General features: G+C 41.0%; 2 protein-coding genes across 3 annotated transcripts; one reads left to right on the top strand and one right to left on the bottom strand.

The window, feature by feature from the left end:
• The first annotated feature begins 255 nt into the window (after positions 1-255).
• On the top strand, positions 256-9026 carry LOC140363250 (embryonic polyadenylate-binding protein B-like). Its single transcript, XM_072449712.1, has 16 exons — positions 256-446; positions 1062-1286; positions 3654-3847; positions 4224-4339; positions 4464-4574; positions 5035-5174; positions 5991-6085; positions 6146-6283; positions 6371-6466; positions 6876-7136; positions 7214-7298; positions 7362-7469; positions 7531-7625; positions 8192-8294; positions 8362-8492; positions 8947-9026. Exons 2-16 carry the CDS (start codon positions 1094-1096, stop codon positions 9007-9009), a joined length of 1929 nt encoding a protein of 642 aa, XP_072305813.1. The 5' UTR covers positions 256-446; positions 1062-1093; the 3' UTR covers positions 9010-9026.
• Positions 9027-9192: 166 nt separating this feature from the next.
• LOC140363251 (RNA-binding protein 39-like) lies at positions 9193-15830 on the bottom strand. Of its 2 annotated transcripts, none has more exons than XM_072449713.1 (15): positions 15626-15830; positions 14785-14842; positions 13460-13509; positions 11915-12100; positions 11487-11543; positions 11292-11409; positions 11060-11218; positions 10840-10977; positions 10693-10758; positions 10414-10618; positions 10255-10338; positions 10093-10183; positions 9913-10015; positions 9598-9676; positions 9193-9528 (listed from the first exon to the last, which is right to left on the bottom strand). In XM_072449713.1, the coding sequence occupies exons 2-15, from the start codon at positions 14833-14835 to the stop codon at positions 9428-9430; spliced, it is 1488 nt and encodes a 495-aa protein (XP_072305814.1). In that variant the 5' UTR covers positions 14836-14842; positions 15626-15830; the 3' UTR covers positions 9193-9427. The 2 variants fall into 2 exon arrangements, with proteins under 2 accessions (XP_072305814.1, XP_072305815.1); XM_072449714.1 differs by having other exon boundaries at positions 11066-11218.
• Between the last annotated feature and the right edge of the window lie 3511 nt (positions 15831-19341).

The raw sequence follows: 19341 nt of genomic DNA, 5'->3' as shown, positions 1-19341 counted from the left end.
ATGATATTGGTATAAAAAAAAGTCTTGCTTGCTAATGGAACAAATTTCAAATGTTTTGCTGGATGTAAATTTGACATTGCAATTGTTCTTACAGTTTGATAGCATTAAAATGTTAAACATGAAAAACATGGAGCTGTTGATGTAGTAAATGATTGGAAAAGCTGATTAATAAATCTAAACTGTAGTTAATGTATTTCGCACTTCATGACAGTAGCAGGGGCCCGCAGATCCCCCAGTCAACAGGATCCATGCTTGGAACAGCTGAACTATATTTCAATGCGGACTGACACGGTTAACTTTGACCTTCATCCACACTCTTTATCGGAGTACGGCAGGTGTTCCACGGCCCTAATTGAATGAAACCATCCTTCCGCCACCTGTGGAAAGCGTGAACGCCCTTTGCAACCTTCACAAGTCTGAGACATATAAATCGATCCCCCTGTTGTGTAAGTAACTTAAGTTCTAACTTCATCTCTTATTAACCTCCCAAAACGTCAATCTTAAAAACACCAGCATATGTGAGTTTTTGGTAGCATGTTGTAGGTCCTAGCATAACCTTAAGCTAACTAACATTAGCCACACCCTTCTTCCCGTGGCTAAAACTTTTGTCTTAGTTAGGATAAAGTAATCAAAAAATACAGTTGGTTGTATTTTTTAATTTAGCTATGAGTACACAAGTTACACATCTGGGTTGCAATTATCCGATTTAATCACCGAACCTAGTTAATACCCTCGGGGGAAAAGTCATGTTCGCTAATGTTTTTGGCGTTGGTAATCGGTGTAGGATCGTGAGTGGTCAGTTTTACATCGACGGTGGTAACATTAATTTGCACTATACTTTTTACGGTTTGGTGTATTTATTTATTATTTATATATAAATCAAATATTGAAATAATCGGAAACTATACAAAACATGTTTTACAAAAGCTAGCCAACACTGGAAAGTTGCAAATGACTATAAGACACAAAGCGCTACAAATAAATAATTTTATGGTCAGAACTAAAGAGGCGTAGTTAAGTGGCAAACATGACTGAAACTCCTTTTTTCTTCTTTCCATTAGTGATCCAATAAAGCTTTGGAGGAGATCCCAGGATGAACAGCACTGGACCAACCTATCCACTGGCTTCTCTTTACGTGGGGGACCTGCACCCGGACGTGACTGAGGCCATGTTGTATCAGAAGTTCTCTCCTGCAGGACCCATCACGTCCATCAGGGTCTGCAGGGACATCATAACGCGCCGATCTCTGGGATACGCCTATATCAACTTCCAGCAGCCAGCAGATGGTAAGAGCTGCATGATTATGGTGCAGTAAAAAGCTATACAGTCAGTTAAGAGGCATATTATGCTGTGCATTTAAACCTCACGCAATGGGACGTTGGACTTTTACTTGATTCCATTTTGTCCATCTTATAAAAGGGACCTCTCAAGGTGCTTAATAACTAAAAAATAAAACTGTAACCCACCTATTTCCAGTAGAAACAATCCTTCTGGTAATATTTGTACCATAACCTAGCCCCTAGCCTCTTCTACCCCCTGTTACATCCCCATCTTTTTCTCTCTACTTCTTCTGTCTTGTTCATTTTATCTGTATATTAATGTGTATTGTACGTGTTGTCCCCCCCTGTCTGTAAATACCCCCCCCTTTTTTATTATGTTCAGCGTCTTTGGGTCACTGAAAAGCGCTATATAAATAAAAGATAATAATAATAATAATAATAAAACAGGGCTCAGATTAAGGATTTTCACTTGTATAGCAGTGCTGCTAAACAATCCGTGAATTTTTTCAAATTTGTATTGCAATTTGATAATTGCATAGCAAAACGCGAAAGTGACTACCAATCGATATTTTCCATTGATGTAACAAGATTATTTATTTCAAATGTATTTGTAAACATTCTATTTAAAAAAAAATAAAAAATTAATTAACTTTTAGACACTTTTAAAAAAAAAAAAATTCAAAATAAAACAAAACTTTACAACTTTCTTCCATATCATCATCAATCAGATGACTATTTGCCGGAGTCTCATTTACATATTAATTGTCTTTACACTCCCAAAAAATATGTATTAAGCTTCTGATGCAAAAATAAAGGTTGCTGTGGTGTCCATCATGGTGTATTTATTGTGTTATTCAAATTGTACCGCTCTATTTATTCCAGCTATAAAACGTTTCCATTTTTTGTTTTGCTAATTGATGACGGTCCCTAAGTACCCGTCTCGGCTCCGGCTCCACATTCGGAGCAGTGTGATTCGCTGCGCCCAAAATACGCATCTGATTTTTAAAAACGAGGTTGTTGTCACTTGGCAGTGTAAATATGAGTATTTTGGCATGTGAATGATCTGCAAGACTTTTGCGTTTAGGAGCTATTGACCTCGGAAGTCTGTGAATATGACGCTAACTTTACCGCACTGTGGCTCCTCCCGTTTTCAGACTCGCGATCTGAGACTGCAGCGGGACTCGTCATGTCAACACAGCAACCTACATTGTGTCATGCTGTTTTTGATGATCGATTGATCAGTACTTTTAGGTGCTTTGGTTATACTATTGAACACACATTTTTGTATTGCAAAAGCTGCGATACAAACACTTTTTTCTGACTAATGCATCGTATTTGAGAGAAATTGCGTCGCATTTTGCGATGCGATACCGCTTATTCTGAACCCTGCATAAATAAAAAAAATTACCCTAAAATAAAATGTTTAAATGAATAGGACTTTTATACCGATTCTACATGGACATTTTTGCTTTATTACAAGTCCCTAAAACTAATTTTAGTGACTTTATCTTCTGCTTATAAAAGTGAATTGTCAAAACCCAACAGATGCTAATTTTAGCCAATCCCTCTAGAAACCAGTTTTACTCATTCATATATTTAAAAAAGAAAATCCAGACGGGATTTAAAATCTAAATTCCTCTCTGCAGACCTTGATTCTATATAAATGGAGAGATAGTCTCTGCTTCACAAAGACTCCAGACAATTATTTGTGCTCCAGAGGGTTCAGGAACAGCTTGTTTTAAATGGGGGTATTTTTTTTCAGGTATTTTTGGAAAAAATGGGCCCCTAAGCAGGGTTAAAGGAATGATGTATAAGTAAGCATCTAAGTGACTAGCATTCACGTGTCACAAGAAGGTTGTGAGTTCAAGTCCCAGTTAACCCATGTTGCTTTCATGTTAATGTCAGACAGTTTGGATGGGAGATTCCTCTGAGGGCGGAGCTCATTCACACGACCTCAATTCAATTCAATTTATTTTTGTAACGCCCAAATTCACAACAACAGTTGCCTCTGAGGGCGACAGTGAAAAATTAATCAAACAATGTCTGTGATGGCGAGGGACGATGTCCCAGAGTCCTCTGTCCTTAGACCTGCGTGCGTTTGTGTGCCTTTGGTCGTATGCTCTGGTCGCCTGTGGTTTTTTCAGAATTCCAGTTTAAAGATGGGTTTTAACACATTCCTATTTTATATTGTCTAATATCATTATTATTGGATAATAATAATCCAATTTTTGTTACTAGTTCCCCCTATGCCCAATAGACAATCTTCCATCTAGGTAAATTTAAGGGGGAAAAACATTCATGGTCTTAAATAAATGCAAGAATCTAGATTTTTATATTTGATTTATTCCTTTAACTTGTGTATTATGTTTCTAGCTGAATGTGCTCTGGATACAATGAACTACGATGTTCTTAAGGGTCGACCAATACGAATTATGTGGTCCCAGCGGGACCCGGGGCTGAGGAAGTCTGGAGTGGGAAACATTTTCATCAAAAACATGGATGAATCCATTGACAACAAAGCACTCTACGACACCTTCTCTGCATTTGGGAATATTTTGTCCTGTAAGGCAAGTAAACGGCATTGTAGAAAATATATGATTTATTTATTACTTTAATTATTCACCCATTATGATCTATAGTCTAGTTCTGACGGTTTACTTTGCATTAATCCTATAACCTATTTGCCTTTTTTGAGGCCGCAGAAAAAACTGTTCTCATGCTGCTTAACGTGAATTGACTTAGCATTTTAAGACGACTGTACTTGATGGCAGCAATAACTGGAATTCTGTGGTGCGCATGTGCATACGTACATTGATTAATTTGCCATGGAACACTTTTACTGAACCTAATTCATAGTCTCGTGGGATGCATGTGAAGTTATTCTTTACATACTTTGTAATTTTTTCAAATTCCCAGCAGCTTTTGCATGTTGTGCTTTTCTAGGTTGTCTGTGATGAGAAAGGATCCAAAGGCTATGGATTTGTCCATTTTGAAACTCAGGAAGCTGCAAACCGAGCCATAGAGACCATGAATGGGATGCTGCTAAATGATCGAAAAGTGTAAGTTCTAGATCTGCTTTTGCTGCTTCCCTAAATTGTAGGAGTAAAAGTTCAGCCATCTCTACGCTGTACTGTGACAGTTTGGTGATTGTTATAGATGATGATTCGTGTGTTTTTTGCTTAGTAAAGGGACATTCAGTCGGGAGTCAGGCATTGTCATCTCAAAGACCCCGTTTGTGGCAGGCTCTGGTCAGGTTCCCATGGTTAGGTCAGAAAAGGCAGGCGCCATGGCTAGGTTTGTGGTCCTTCTGTTTGAGTGAGAAAAAAATATGTCTGCTGCTTAGACCCTTTGCAGGCAATAGTTTGTGTGTTTGTGTTGCATGGCAGTGTTTTAACACTAGTCCCAACTTTCTCATTGATTTCTACAGAAATTAGTCTGGTATGGGTTTGATTTGAAACATCTCAATTTCAAGGCAGTACCAACAAGCACAAAGGTAAAGGAAATATGACTCGTTTTCTTCCCTGCGAGTGGAGTTTGTTTTTAAGACGTGTCAAAGTAATTCCAAGGCAGATGTAGTACCAAATGATCGATTTGATGCAGACACGATTTGAAAACAATGAGAAAACTTTGCGTTGCCAAACTAGCAGCTTACTGCATGTGCTTGCCTTTTTCCGCATGGCCACATTTGCAGTGCCTTTGTTCACTTATTGCAGTAGAAATACTTTTTTCACACTAACATTGGTTTGATTTGTAGTTTTGTGGGTCATTTTAAGTCCCGCAAGGAAAGGGAGATGGAGTATGGCACAAAATCTGTGAAGTTCACCAATGTATACGTGAAAAACTTCGGAGACGACTTCACTGATGAGAACCTGAAAGAGGCTTTTTCTGCGTTTGGTGAGTTCACTTAAGGACTTAAGGCCACTGAAGGTCCACAAGGTATTTAAAAAAGGTCAGGTTTAACACACATCCTTTAGCGTAGGGTGAGCAGGATTTCAAAATTAAAGACGGGGACAAACCCGGGTTAGGACGGGGGATAAACTTGTAAAAAGTGCAAGTAATAAAGTACATTTTTATGCACTCAGTTCATTCATGGCTCATTCACACCTTTCACGGCTCACTTGTGAGTCAGTATGTAATCTGAGAGATTTCTATCTGTGGAACTGAGTGCACTTTTGTGTTCTGGTTATTCTAAAGAAATTACAATGTATTCCCCTCTTTACTGTAAAACTGGGACAAATCAATGGCTTAGCTGCTGAGCGCATTATGTATCCATGCTAATGTTATGCGGTTACATGACTTTTCTATTCCTCAATGCTGTAAAACTTCCTGTGTGTGGGCGGGTGGCATGGGCAGAGCCACCAGGCACGGCACACACTAGAGAAGCAGTGCGTGCCTGGACAAAGCAGATGTGTGTATGCATTTTTAAGTAAATCTGATAGAACATTCCACCAAACTATAATGAAGCTCACAGGTGGAATTTAAGCATAGGCTCTGTAATAACAAGCAAGTTCTATTAAGTCATCTGCTTTATGTATTAAAAACAATCTTTTTCTTAAACATTTTTACTATAATAAAACATTTTATAATTGTCACCAAAGTGTGATATAATAATATATAATGTAATTTTACACATTAATCAACTCATTGCATTGTGCATCATACCTAATGAATGTCCTTTTTAAGTACATCTACATATTGTCTTGTCGATAGGGAAGACTCTGAGTGTGCGAGTAATGAAAGATGAGAAGGGCGTGTCGCGTGGATTTGGTTTTGTGAACTACTCCTATCATGAGGATGCTCAGAAGGTTAGTCCAGTCCCTATGCACATGTTTTAGTGCCCATTTTGAATGTCTTGCGACTTCTAGGCTGTCGATGAGATGAATGGAAAGGAGCTCAATGGCAGAATCATTTATGTGGGTCGTGCTCAAAAAAGACTGGAGCGGCAGGGAGAACTCAAGCGCAAGTTTGACCTGATCAAACAAGATCGAATCCAGCGCTACCAGGTGCCACGCTCTGCCCTTCTACTTCCCACTTCCCTTTGTTCACCTTGTGACTGTGAATATTGTATTGATCCTGTTTCTCCTTTTTAGGGCGTGAATCTGTATGTGAAGAATCTTGATGACAGCATTGACGATGAAAAACTCAGGAAGGAGTTTGCTCCTTATGGTACCATCACCAGTGCAAAAGTGTGTAAACTGAAGAGACTGGGTGTTCACCATATATTCTTCAGGGGTCTCCAAACGTAGTCCTGTACAATTAATTGCTGTAAAATTTTACAATTATTACATTGCCATGCACCTATTCTGACAAAAACAAAACGGCCTGTGTAGTTTAGATTTCTGCCAATGTCGCAAAATGTGTGATTCTTGTTAATATATCTATACATTTGTCAGTGTTTTCTCAAATTGAAAAATTTAAATTCTCATTTCAAACCACACTCAGTACTGTAAATCACTTTAAAAAAAAAAAAAAAAAAAACACTACAAATTGGGCAACCCGCCAACCGAGCCACATCTACTCTCGTACTGACACCTTTGTATAAAGATACATTTTAGGAAATGCACCAATTGTAATCACATGTTTTATTTTGTCTAGGTAATGACAGATGGCTCCCAGAGCAAAGGTTTTGGGTTTGTGTGTTTCTCATCACCAGAAGAAGCGACAAAAGCCGTAACTGAAATGAATGGGAGAATCATTGCCACCAAACCGCTGTATGTTGCTCTTGCTCAGCGCAGAGAGGAGAGGAAAGCCATCCTGACTAATAAATACATGCAGAGGATTGCGTCCATGAGGTCCATGCCCAGCCCCTTAATCGACTCTTATCAGCAGGCAGGATACTATATGACTGTACCACAGGTGGGGCAATGAATATAGTGGTCATCTTTAGGGGCATCTCAAAACATTTAACTAGTTTTTTTTATCACATCTTTCAGCCCCCTTCTCGACCCTACTATAACCATGGACCTGTGAATAACATGAGACCAGTTCCTCGTTGGGCTGGACAACCACCTAAACATGGTGAATTGTTATATTTCCAAGTAAAAAGGCAATTCTAAATGGTGTGTTTTTGTTGTGTTTTAGGGCCGTATTCGCCCCAGTTTAACACTGGTCCACGGCGTGGATCTATTGCTACAGTTAAACAAGCTTCCACCCAAGTGCCACATGTCATCTCTGGAACTCAGAAAACAAGTGTGTGCCTGAATTCACATCAGTGAAAACAAAACTGTTCTTTCATTGTATTTGATTTCAGACAACATTGGGACCCAGACTGGAGGGAGAGGGGACTCTGGTGTGGTCAGGAGTAACCAGTACAAGTATTCTTCTGGAGTGAGAAACCCACAAGTGGTATAAATCCCCTTAACAATCATGCATACTGTAGATTAAGAATAACCATGGACGGGTGAAAAAAATATTAATTCTGAGTCAGCCTGTGCAAATCGATTAGTCTCGCGATTCTTTAGAACGCTAGTCACACTGTCGTACTGAATTTTAAGCTGATATGAAGTAGTTTGAGAATCCTGGTTTAGATGCACTAAATGTACACATTTTCTGTGTAATAACTTAATTTTTTCAGCTCATAGCATGTTTTTAAACATTCTGATGTGTAGACAAGTCAACGATTATTCGATTACTGAATTTGTTGATAAATTAGATAACAGATTAGTTGCAATTAATCGATTTTTAACTTTGAGCCATAACTATTTCATTGTTATCATTATTGAACCCTATCCAGTCTGTAAGAACAGTGTTTTGATTAACAAAAGGTAAAAAGTTCTCATGGCGACCGCAAAGTCAACCGACCCAAACGTTGACCTTTACAATCTCGCTCATACAAGGGCATACTGTTGTGACATTGAACAAGGCACTTTAATCATGTGGATTTTGACTCGAATGCATTTGTCCTGCTTCAGGGGAAGTTGATGATGGAACCAGTGCTTCACATGTCTGGTCAGGAGCCACTAGATGCCACCATTTTGGCATCAGCTCCTCTAATGGATCAAAAACAGCTTCTGGGTAAGTATGCATGTACTAGATGTAATTTAGCCACTTGAGTGTATACTGATGTACGTTTTATGCCCAGGTGAGCGACTGTACCCGCTGATACAGGCTTATCAGCCCAGCCTGGCAGGAAAAATCACAGGGATGTTACTGGAAATAGACAACTCGGAGCTGCTGCACATGCTCGAGTCCCCCAAGTCTCTTCATGCCAAGGTAATAGGCTTGTTTAAGCAGAGCATTTGACTGCCCCTGTAATATCGTGAGATCAAGGCGGTGAAAAGCAACTGCAGCACCTGGACTAAAGTCAAAACGTGAGGAGATGGTGCAACGACAGCTGATCTACTTTTAGATCACCAGACGGTCCAAATGACACAGGCCCTGCCTGTTCTACATCTCATTTTCACCTTTTTAGATAAAGATCAAGCTTAATCATGAGCTCTGGTGATGTGTGTAGAAAGTTTTACTTGGTTTTATTCAGTGACGCTGCGTGATCTGACTGTTCTCTGCTCGAGAAGTGTTCAGGTTGACTCTGGGCTGTTACTCCGCCCTCAGCTGTTGCAGACAATATAGGTGGACATTTTGGCTGCTTAAAAGAGCCTATTGTGTACCTTTTGGTTTGATTGTAAAACCTTAACATTTTCTATAACTTTACAACCTTTGTTTTTAGGTGGACGAAGCAATTGCTGTTCTAAAGGCTCACCGCGTAAAAGATCTATCTCCAAAGAAGTAGACCCTATTAAAGTTGCCTTCGTTCTCTACAGAAAGTAAACTGTTTATAGGAATATTGTAGAAAAAAAAGTTTTGTTCCGCAAAGTTGTGTTAAAATAAAGTTTAAAAAGCAAATCAGATTTGTATGCATGTCATTAAGGTCAATTATTGATGTAAAGTGCTCAAGTCTAAAAAAAGCCAACTGTTTATAATTTACAAAGCAAATTTATTTTTGGCATTTAAGGCCTAACCTAACAATCTGAACAGCAAGTCATTTAAACAATTTATAACCTGCAGATTAATTTCAGGTTAAGACAAAATCACAGAATGCAAAGCTGAGTACATAAACTTGAGGCATACTTGTTACACACAGGCAACTATTTAACCACTTGTGTCTCAGTCATTAAAACGAGGTATATACACATTTATAATCCGTCCAACTATCGCCGGGAGGGCATCAGAAGCATTGTTGCAGTCACTGAATCAGGAAAAAGGTTGTGGTAGGTTGGCAGAGGTACATATGCAGCAGTGATCATTTTCCCTAAAGAGAAAAACTATTTATTGCATTTGAAAATTGTAAATTGGGCAAGATGCGGTTGTTTTTACAAACCTGCAAACCATCGTCCATGAAGGGCATTTACAGTGGCCATTGCAGCAGGAATCGAAGGGCATTTTACATAGACATTACCCTGAACAGAGAAATTATTTTAACATCTTTAATAAAACACTCCCAACTGAACATGACAAGAGATGGGCCAAAACCTGGCGATGGCTGGGGTTTTGTTCTAGTTAATGTTGATTTAGTTATGATTAAATTATTGATGGGTGTAATAATTTAAATCCGACTAATTTCACAATTCTACCACAAATACTTGAACTAGAATTATTTTTAAGACTCTGCGATAAGGCTGCATTAATGACTTACTTGAGAGTTTCTGTCCACATAAATGTGTACAACGCCACCATGTTTGTTGCACTCATCAATAACGTCATCTTGTATCTCTGTGGACCAGTTTGGATCGTTTTCACTGCAAGAGACAAGACATTAATTTGAACGGGTTGGTTAAGTCAGAAAAAACTATTTGATTTGTGCATTTCTTCTTACGCTTGTGGGTTGAAAAGGTTCGACAGCTGAAGACAATGTGTAGCTATTGGCTGTGATGGGAGGTTCAAGGCTTGAGGAGCTGGTGGACCGCCTAAACAAAAAATATATCCATGATATCCATGTTCAGTGTGCAAAAGTAAATTCAGTTGATCTGGCTCATACCGGTAGCTGGCACGTTCCCAAACTGTACGTTCCCAGTCATCTGTAGAGCTTGCTGAGCGGCAGGAGGGATCTTCAGGCCAGTTCCTGTACAAAGGCGTTATGGAGGAAAGAAATTAGTCACTAAATCGACTACGCATTTGCCGAAGTTGAAACACAAACCTTCAGCTAGTCGAGCCATGAGCTGCAATCGTCCTGTGGTGCCCAGGTCAATGCCGGTTCTTTCAAGTTCATCGTTGTCCAGGAACGAGCTAGCCATTGAATAATCCGAGCGCTCTGTAACGTGGCCCACCTTCATTGGACGTCCCGCTAGCTCAAAGCCATTCAGCTGCTCCAGGGCTTTTTTGGCACACTCAGCATCAGCAAACTGTTTGCAGCAGAAATACAGTAAGCAAATATTTCCAGGGAAACTAAAGAGCCATCAGTAGGTCTGTTACTCACAGAAATGAATCCATATCCTTTTGATCTTCCCGTTTCACTGTCCATCATAAGTTGTATCGACTCAATCTTTGAGAGAAAATTTAAACCGTTTAAAACACATCTAACATGCCACTTTAAAAAAAAAGGTATAGTGACACTAAAACTCACCCTTCCAAAAGGCTCAAAAATCCCCCGAAGCATTTCCTCAGTAATGTTGAAGTGCAGTGAGCCTACATACAGCCGCATGGGGCCCATGCTGCCCCTCTGCAGGGCATTAGCAGCTGCAGCAGCTCTATTCTTCTCCGCCTGAATGAGAGCATTGACACAATATAAATACAGCATATTGGGTATGGATCTCATTTGTTAAAAAGCCCCTGAGATCACACACCATTACCTGTGAAGCCTGGACAATTATCGGGACTCCCAACAGTCGTTGTCCAGTCAGTCCAATGGCGAGCGGTACAGACGACGTCTCCACAAACTCTATGTAGGCGATGCCCTTTGACCGTCTTGAATTTCTGTCAGAGATTATCCTTACATCTCGAACCTACACAAAAAAACAAACATTAAAACATGTTCCATGCTAAAGTTCATGAGTTCATCTCATGTCATAAACTCACTTTTCCAACGGCTGAAAAGAAGTCTTCCAGATCTCGAGCCCGGATTCGTGCTGCCAGTTGCATGCAGAAGACTGTGCGGGCATCTCTCTCCTCTGGAGTCAGATTATCGATAGGAAGCCTTTAACAAGTAAAAAAAAATAGTCTCACTTTGTTTTTTTGGTGAACAATGACAACTTTAAAATTAATTGCAATCACCTTATGGGACTCTTTTCTTTTTTGATGACAGGACTTCGGCTTTTTGAGTGCTTGCGTCTAAAACAAAAACAACAAATGATATTGGTGAAATGATTCTTTCAGGCAATGTCTTCCCCCCCAGAGTGCAGTGTTCAATTAGACATGTGATTTGTTCTACAACTCAAAGCCACACTGCTCTCCTCCGCTCCTCGCTTGTAAACATCAGACAGAGTGATCTGCACGTCTCCACAGATTGTAAGATTGTAAAGTATGTGCAAATATAACCATGCGATACCAGGACTGGTTTTCAAGGAAGCCTCCCTGTGCAACTTACCAGAGTCTGTGGACATTTTATGAATATTTGCTCTGATTAACCGCTTGAAAGCCCAAATAAGCCGTTTAATACATGCACACATCTGTACTGACGTTTCAGTTAATGAGTGACTCACATGGGGCTTTTGCGTCCTTTGTATCTCCCGGACCTCTCCTTGCTCTTGGAGCGGCTGCGGTGGCGCTCTTTACTGCGGCTAGGTTTGCGTTCACGGCTACGGCTCCTCTTCTTCCCCTTTTTCCGATCTCTACTCCGGCTCCGCCTCTTACGAGAAGCCGGACTGCGGCTACGACTCCGCTTTTTCCTGAAACATTCAGAATACGAATTAAAATAATTACATTTTAGTATAGCAACTTCAGTTTGTCCCCTGGGGGAAATTTGTCTTGCACCAAACCTAGACCAAACATTTAATAACAGTAAGTCAGAATTCTTGAAATTCTTTAGAGCATTTTGCTTGTTAAAGAAATTTTGATTTCAATAGTTTAATTGATGTTGGGATAAGACTGTTTAAGATGGCTAGAAGTGTGGGGGGAAAATCATAGACCGTAAAAATCAGTGGACTGAGCTAACGTGCTAGCCGCTGCAGGCCAAATAGGAAGTAGGACTTCTATTGGCAAAACTGAGCCCCTTTCTCTGCAACTGCTCCTGAGAGGCCTGTCATGGCCTTAAAACAGCTCTACATGAGCTGATTGTTATTTAGCCATTTTGTTCATAAATCAAGTTATGAACTATAATAACTATATCAGGTGCCGCTTTAGCTAACGATAGCAACAGGTTTGATTAACAGTTGCTAAACGCCCTCCTACTTTAGCTCCATACTGCCCAGCCCCGCTTAGTCGTCGTGGAAACCAGCAGTGCGGCAGGACTGGGGCAAGTAACTTCAAACAACCTCACTCCTGATTGCCTCTTTGGTTGCTATGATACACATGCAGAAGGTCTGGTTGCAGATTAGCCACTAAAGGTTTCATTTGACTGAAACAGAATGCTATGGGTGATGTCCAACGATATTTACAGTCTATATGTAACTTTCCTTATCTTTTCACCACCTTAAGGTCACCATGGATGTTATTGCCTATCCTGGAATATTCCATAATGTGGCATTAAACTTATACATCTTGCATTTCTTAAATTGCAGGTGCTTTAATTGTTCAAAATAGCTTTAAAAACAGATCTAGCCAACTGTGGAACATTTCAGTCGTAGCAACAATGTAGACAAGTAGGTGGCAGACCAGTCAACATTAAAAAGTTACATAATGCATCTTAAAAAGTGGAATGGACGATTTTTTTTCAGCAAATTTTTTTAGCATATATAAATCATTTGTCCTGCCACGTATCAATCATAAAACGCACCTACCGCTCACCTGTTCGTCCCCACGTTTCCGCGTGCCTAAGCGCATGGATCTATTATAATATAGTTCCCTCAGTGTACGGGGCAAAATGAAGACGGAGAAAGACAGTTCGAGCTGCCTCAGAACTGGACTGAAATCTACGGGAGACGAGCGATGCGATCCGTTGCGCTAATAAACAAACGCACGTGTGTGTTGTATCAGTCCGCACGGGGAGTGCGCATGCGAACTTCCGCCCGCGTTCTCAAATTGCCAAAAAGTCGTCCATACCGCCTTTAAAAAAAAAACAATGACAAGAATCTCAGGTCAGAACTTACTTCTTACTATGGTCTTCATGTCCGTTTGTATGAGAGGACTTGTACTCATCCTAAGGTCGATAGAAGAACATCAGGTGACGTAGGTGAAACATTGCATGACGTGATGGTAAAGGGGGTGGGGTGGGACAAGAGAAAATGCAAAATATATTCAATTAATAATAACACTTAACACTTAGCGTCATGCCTGGACTGTGTTCATCCACAACCCCCATAGCTCCCAATCCCTAGTACTGAGTTTGTATTACAGGGTTTAAGTTTTATGGTCAAAGGGAAAGGCGTTCTCCAACATTAGCTGAGTGCAGACAGTAATGATTATTGGTCCTCTTCTTCTCTCCCACTATTTGGTCATACCAAAGCATCTAACAGTGCCTAATCACGAGGCCACGCGGCCACAGCCTCTAAAAGAGATCCTGTGTGGTTGGAGTCAGTCCAGAGATCTTCACCCACTTTCGTTCTTGGACTGTATGAGCTCGATGCCACCTCTGTCACACATCTTGCCCTGAAGCAAACAGGGATTCACACTTCTTAGTAATAGTGATGCCCATAGAAAAAAAAATTTAAAAAATGAAAAAATAAATAAATCCAATAATTCATCCATGAGTTACTAATGACTTTTTCCCTACAAAAAAGTATCTTTAATAGTTGATTGTGTTGTTCTATTATGATTATGGCATGCAAAACAAAATGTTATAGAAAAAAATAAATAAAAAAAAAGATGCTGATTTACAGTACATCTTTCTAGGAAAAGAAGCAGTATTGATGTTTACATGAGAGATTAAAAGCCATTTCAAACACCACACAATGTTTTACCTACAAAGAGAACAACATTTCATATTTATTCATTAATTTCCTTGTATAAAATAGTTGTAGTGGTATAAAAAGTTGAGCAATTGTGTTTCGGTGATTACTATTCCATTTTAGTTTAATTTATGTAGTAACTCATTGTAAATTTGAATACTGCTTCCTTTGCTGGATATGGGCCTATAAACCATTGGTATTCACCTGGTCACAACCGTTCAGGGCCTGCATGTTCTAGGTTTGTTTTGTCCTAAAGTGAACCACAGTACATCAGTATATGCACAATAACTACCTTCCTTTTTTTCACAGTTCACAGTGGTATCAAAGATGAATTCATGGGAGTAGAGGTGAGATATCATTAGGGAAGTCTACAAAGAGAGATAGATGTTGATTTATTCTGTATAGCCATTGAACAAAACTCAATCACACCACAGAAAAGACAATTTAACTTTGTCACAACAGCATTTACATGTTTAAGGAGAAGATCTAAACTCTCAAACAGACCCTGGCAATACGGCAAAACCCACCTTTCTGTACGGAGCCTCCAGCATTGCCTCCACATCAAAATCGTCAGCCATGTTGATCCTGCAAAGAAGAGAACGCATCAGTACGAGGCGGAAGTGCGCTCAGTGATAGTGGCTTGCAAAACTGTTCTGGGGAATCGAGCCTCGACTATAGGACAATGGAAGAGTACTCAAACATGCATGAATCACACAAAATACAACAGAGTGAGTAAATGAAGGGTTCTCATTTTACAGAAAAAATGTCCGACAAATTAACATCGGGACAACAAAATAATGACGTTTAACTATTTTGAGTAGTTCCTATCCCCATAATGTGGTCTCTGGTCCCGTTCATGATCTCGTGAAACCCCCTCGTGCAGAACGTGAACGGGCCTGTTACGCCTGATCACGTGACCATGTTTAAAACATACCGAATAAAATGGCAGTTGCCCATTAAGATAGTTGTTTTTATAACAAAGAAAGTACCTATGCAACCGTTCAGTGTACTGTAACTAAAATAACATAAAATACACTGCATATAAAAACATTTAAACATAAAAAGAGGCCATTTTAAAACGAAGGCTAAATGCGTCCGAGGTGCGTGGCAAAGTTAGCAACAATTGAGCGAAGTTGGCCATGTTGTCGCTCACTGCCGCTCGATAAAGCGTCCCAGGGCTCACTATAAACGGTATTAATCTAAAAAAATGCAACGGAATCGCAAACATTGTAGTGTTAACCGACAAAGCGGTGACTTCATGACCCGTAAATAGCAATTAATGTTGTAAAAGCGTAAACCTCATAAAGGCCTAATGCTAACGGCGCTTCCGCCAGAGCGCGCTTAGCGCTGAGCTAACAGTGGTCTTACCTTCAGATATGGCGACACTTGTACGAGTTAGATTCGAGAGCAAATGAACCCACGAGAGACACGAGCAGCGGCCTTCCCCGGACAAAGCAGAAACACCTAAAATCAAGTGTAAAATCGTCAGTATTATATAATCCTTTGTGTTTCAGCGTGTGGCCACGGTGCGTCACTGCGTCGTGATGAACGTCTTCTTCGGTGTCGCCTTCTCCAGACTGTAGGCAGCGCAGACGTTTGGCAGAGCACTAGCGCCACCAACTGGAGCAGCAGGTTAATACCGTCGCAAATTCAACTTTTTGAAGAGGCTAAAATAGTTCGACAAGCGTGTGCATTGTAATTGAGTTTCTAAATTATATCAATACTTACACTTTGCTTATGCGACAAAAAACAACATTTAAAGGATGGTATGAGAGTTCAATTTTAATTTCCATAAATATGGTCTGTGCCCCTATACGAAATAAGCATGTTTAAATCAAATATTGCTTTTACTGATAACAATTGTTGATTTATTCCAATTACAAAAACAGTGGACAAGATGTCCCATGTTGTTTACGTTATACTTTGGTGTTTCGATTGTGAAGATCTGTTCAGAAAGCAGACTTAGCCTTACGTGAGTCTCTATTTTGGGATGCCAGTTAATTTAATACATCCATGCTGAAAGCATAATGGCAGCCGTGTTGCAATGGAATGCGTGAAGTCTTCGTGCTTATGGCCAAGAATTTAAGCATTTTGTTTGTCTACCCTGCTGGACAAGCCTCATGTTATTTGTATACAACCTAGGTTACAACCTAGGTGGGATTTTACAATATAAGGATATGTGAGTGTTAGGAATGACCTCAATTCAAAATTACCTCAATCACGCTGTTGTCAATGTGAGTAAATGTTGTTGTTGTTGTTGTTGTTGTTTTATGGCGGTTGGCATCTGAGTGTTGCAAAATGTTGTTGTTGTTGTTGTTTTATGGCGGTTGGCATCCGAGTGTTGCATTACCGCCAGACTTTATTCCTTAGACTGTTGTTGCTGTTGTTATTGTTTTATGGCAGTCGACAGCCGAGTGTCGCATTACCGCCAGACTTTATTCCCCAGACTTTGTCGTAGTCCTAAAAGTTGTTCTTCCAGTGCTTTGACCTCCAGTGCTTTGACAAAGCCCAAGAGGTCATGAGATGCCTTTGTCATTGTATCCTATAGAAATTCTTCCTCCCCTCAGACTTTGTCGTAGTCCTTAAAAATTCTTATTCCATTGCTTTGGAAGTACAAAGCCCATGAGGTCATGGGACGTCTTTGTTGTTTTACAAAGCCCATGAGGTCATGGGACGTCTTTGTCGTTTTATCCTTTAGAAGTCCTTCTTCCATCACTCTGTCGTTTCTAGGCCCATGAAGTCAAAGCGCGTTAGAACATCCTCTTGCTCCTCATCCTCGGCTCAGTCTCCAACACCCCCCACCTCTATAAACGTTTACCCAGCCCTGTGCCACATAAGTAAGCAACCACAGCCTGACACAAACCCTGTGACTGGATCGCCAGAACGTTCCGCAGATTGAGCTCCCGCCCATTATTCCGAAACCACAAGGCCAACCCGGCCCTTTCTCTATCATAAGCCTCACAGCAAATCAGCACATGCTCGACAGTCTCTGGCACCCGACAGTGACCACACAGACCGGTCGGATGTTTGCCTATCCTACTCAGTGACCAATTGAGTCCAGTATGGCCAATCCTCATGCGGGCGAAGGCCTGCCTAGGAGGAAGAAGAAGAATACCTCTTGTGCTTTGATCTTGTGGGCTTTGAACTCCTGTGCTTCTGAAGAATAAAGTCTAAAGAATAAAGTCCAAAGTCTGAGGCGTACAGCTACAGTGGGGAATTCAGTGGCATTGTCAAAGAGCCTAACTGTAGCTGTGGGAGTGATCAAGAGTGCGAGTGTCCTTAGAGATGGCTCGCTGCTGGTCGTGTGCAAGGACGCGGCTCAGCAACGGAAGGCGATTGGAACTAAACGTCTGGGTGGAAAGGACATTCTTGTGTCTGATGCTGAAAGAAACACGGTCAGAGGAGTTATCGTAGGTGTCCCTACGGCGACGTCTGTGGATGAAGTTAAGGAGAATTTGACTGGAGCTACGGTGGTGGACGCTAGGCGTTTGAAGGTGACCCGGTTTGGGGTAAGATGTGACAGCTTGTCGGTAATGGTAACACTTGAAGGGAGGTGCCTGCCTAGTAAGGTGTTCATTGGGTACATGTGCTATAGCGTCAGGCCATATGTTCCGCCGCCCCTGCGTTGCTTTAAGTGCCAGCGCTTTGGGCATATTGCAGCGGTCTGTAGAGGGAAGCAAAGATGTGGTAAATGTGCAGGAGACCACGAGTATGGGAAGTGTGACGTGGGTGCAAAACTGAAGTGCTGTAACTGTGGGGAAGAACATAGCTCTGCCTTCGGGGGATGCAGGTTTAGCAAAAGAGCTGCTGAGGTGCAGAAAATAAAGGTCTCTCAAGGTATATCCTATGCAGATGCAGTCAAGAAAGTTTCAAGTAACGAGTTTAGAGTAAATACAGAGAGGGGAGCCAGCGCTGCTCCCAGCCAGGGCGAAATGAGAAAGGCCAGCGTGGCTCCCAAGAAGTGTGAAGGTTTCAAGAGTGGAGGTCCCAAGTGTGCAGGTTCCAGAATTAATGAGAATACCCTGGTTGTGGATAGAGAGGATTTTGTACTCTTTATGGTGGATGTTGTAAACTGTGCTGCTCAGACTCAAAGCAGAACTGAAAGGATCAGGATCATTGCTAAAGCTGCAGGGAGATTCCTTGGAACAAAGGAGCTTGATTGGGCAGATATAGAAAACAGGCTAAAGGCGCTAAATGGGAGTCGGAGTGATGGGGGTCTGCTTGTGGGGAGTCAGAGTGATCAGAGTGACGAGATGGGGGTGGGGGTGGTCTCCTGTCCTCGCCCAGTCTCGTAGACGCACGGCTACCAAGCAGCGACATCAGTGGACATATTAAAGCCTATAGAATGAAGCCTAAAGAATAAAGCTGTACGGTGGAAGCACCGAACGTCAAAGAAGGAGAGGAAGATGAAGAAGAGTCTCCCTGGAATAAAGCCGGTTGGTCTCTGAAACAACAACAACTATTCTAGTCACAAAGACATATCATGACCTCATGGGCTTTGTAACACCAAAGCAATGGAAGGAGTACTTTTACGGACTACGACAGAGTCTGAGGACTACGACAAAGTCTGAGGAATAAAGTCTGGCGGTAATGCAACACTTGGATGCCAACCGCCATAAAACAACAACAACAACAACAACAACAACAGAGTCTGAGGCAACACTCGGATGTCAACCGCCATAAAACAACAACAACAACAACAACAGAGTCTGAGGACTACGAAAAGTCTGAGGAATAAAGTCTGGCGGTAATGCAACACTCGGATGCCAACCGCCATAAAACAACAACGACAACAACAACCAAAGCAATGGAAGGAGTACTTTTACGGACTACGACAGAGTCTGAGGACTACGAAAAGTCTGAGGAATAAAGTCTGGCGGTAATGCAACAATTGGATGCCAACCGCCATAAAACAACAACAACAACAACAACAACTTGGATACCAACCGCCATAAAACACCAAAGAAGAAGAAGAAGAAGAAAGTCGAACAGCTGAGTCTGAGGAATAAACTCTAAATAATAAAGTCTTCACTCTTTAGACTTCATCGCTTCTTTTTTACGGTATTGCATGGAACACATACATT

Source organism: Eucyclogobius newberryi, unplaced genomic scaffold, assembly GCF_026437365.1.
Source record: "Eucyclogobius newberryi isolate DKJ021-1_F unplaced genomic scaffold, fEucNew1.0.hap1 SCAF_17, whole genome shotgun sequence".
Classification (NCBI taxonomy): Eukaryota; Metazoa; Chordata; class Actinopteri; order Gobiiformes; family Gobiidae; genus Eucyclogobius; species Eucyclogobius newberryi.
This window is presented reverse-complemented; position numbering and strand designations above follow the sequence as displayed.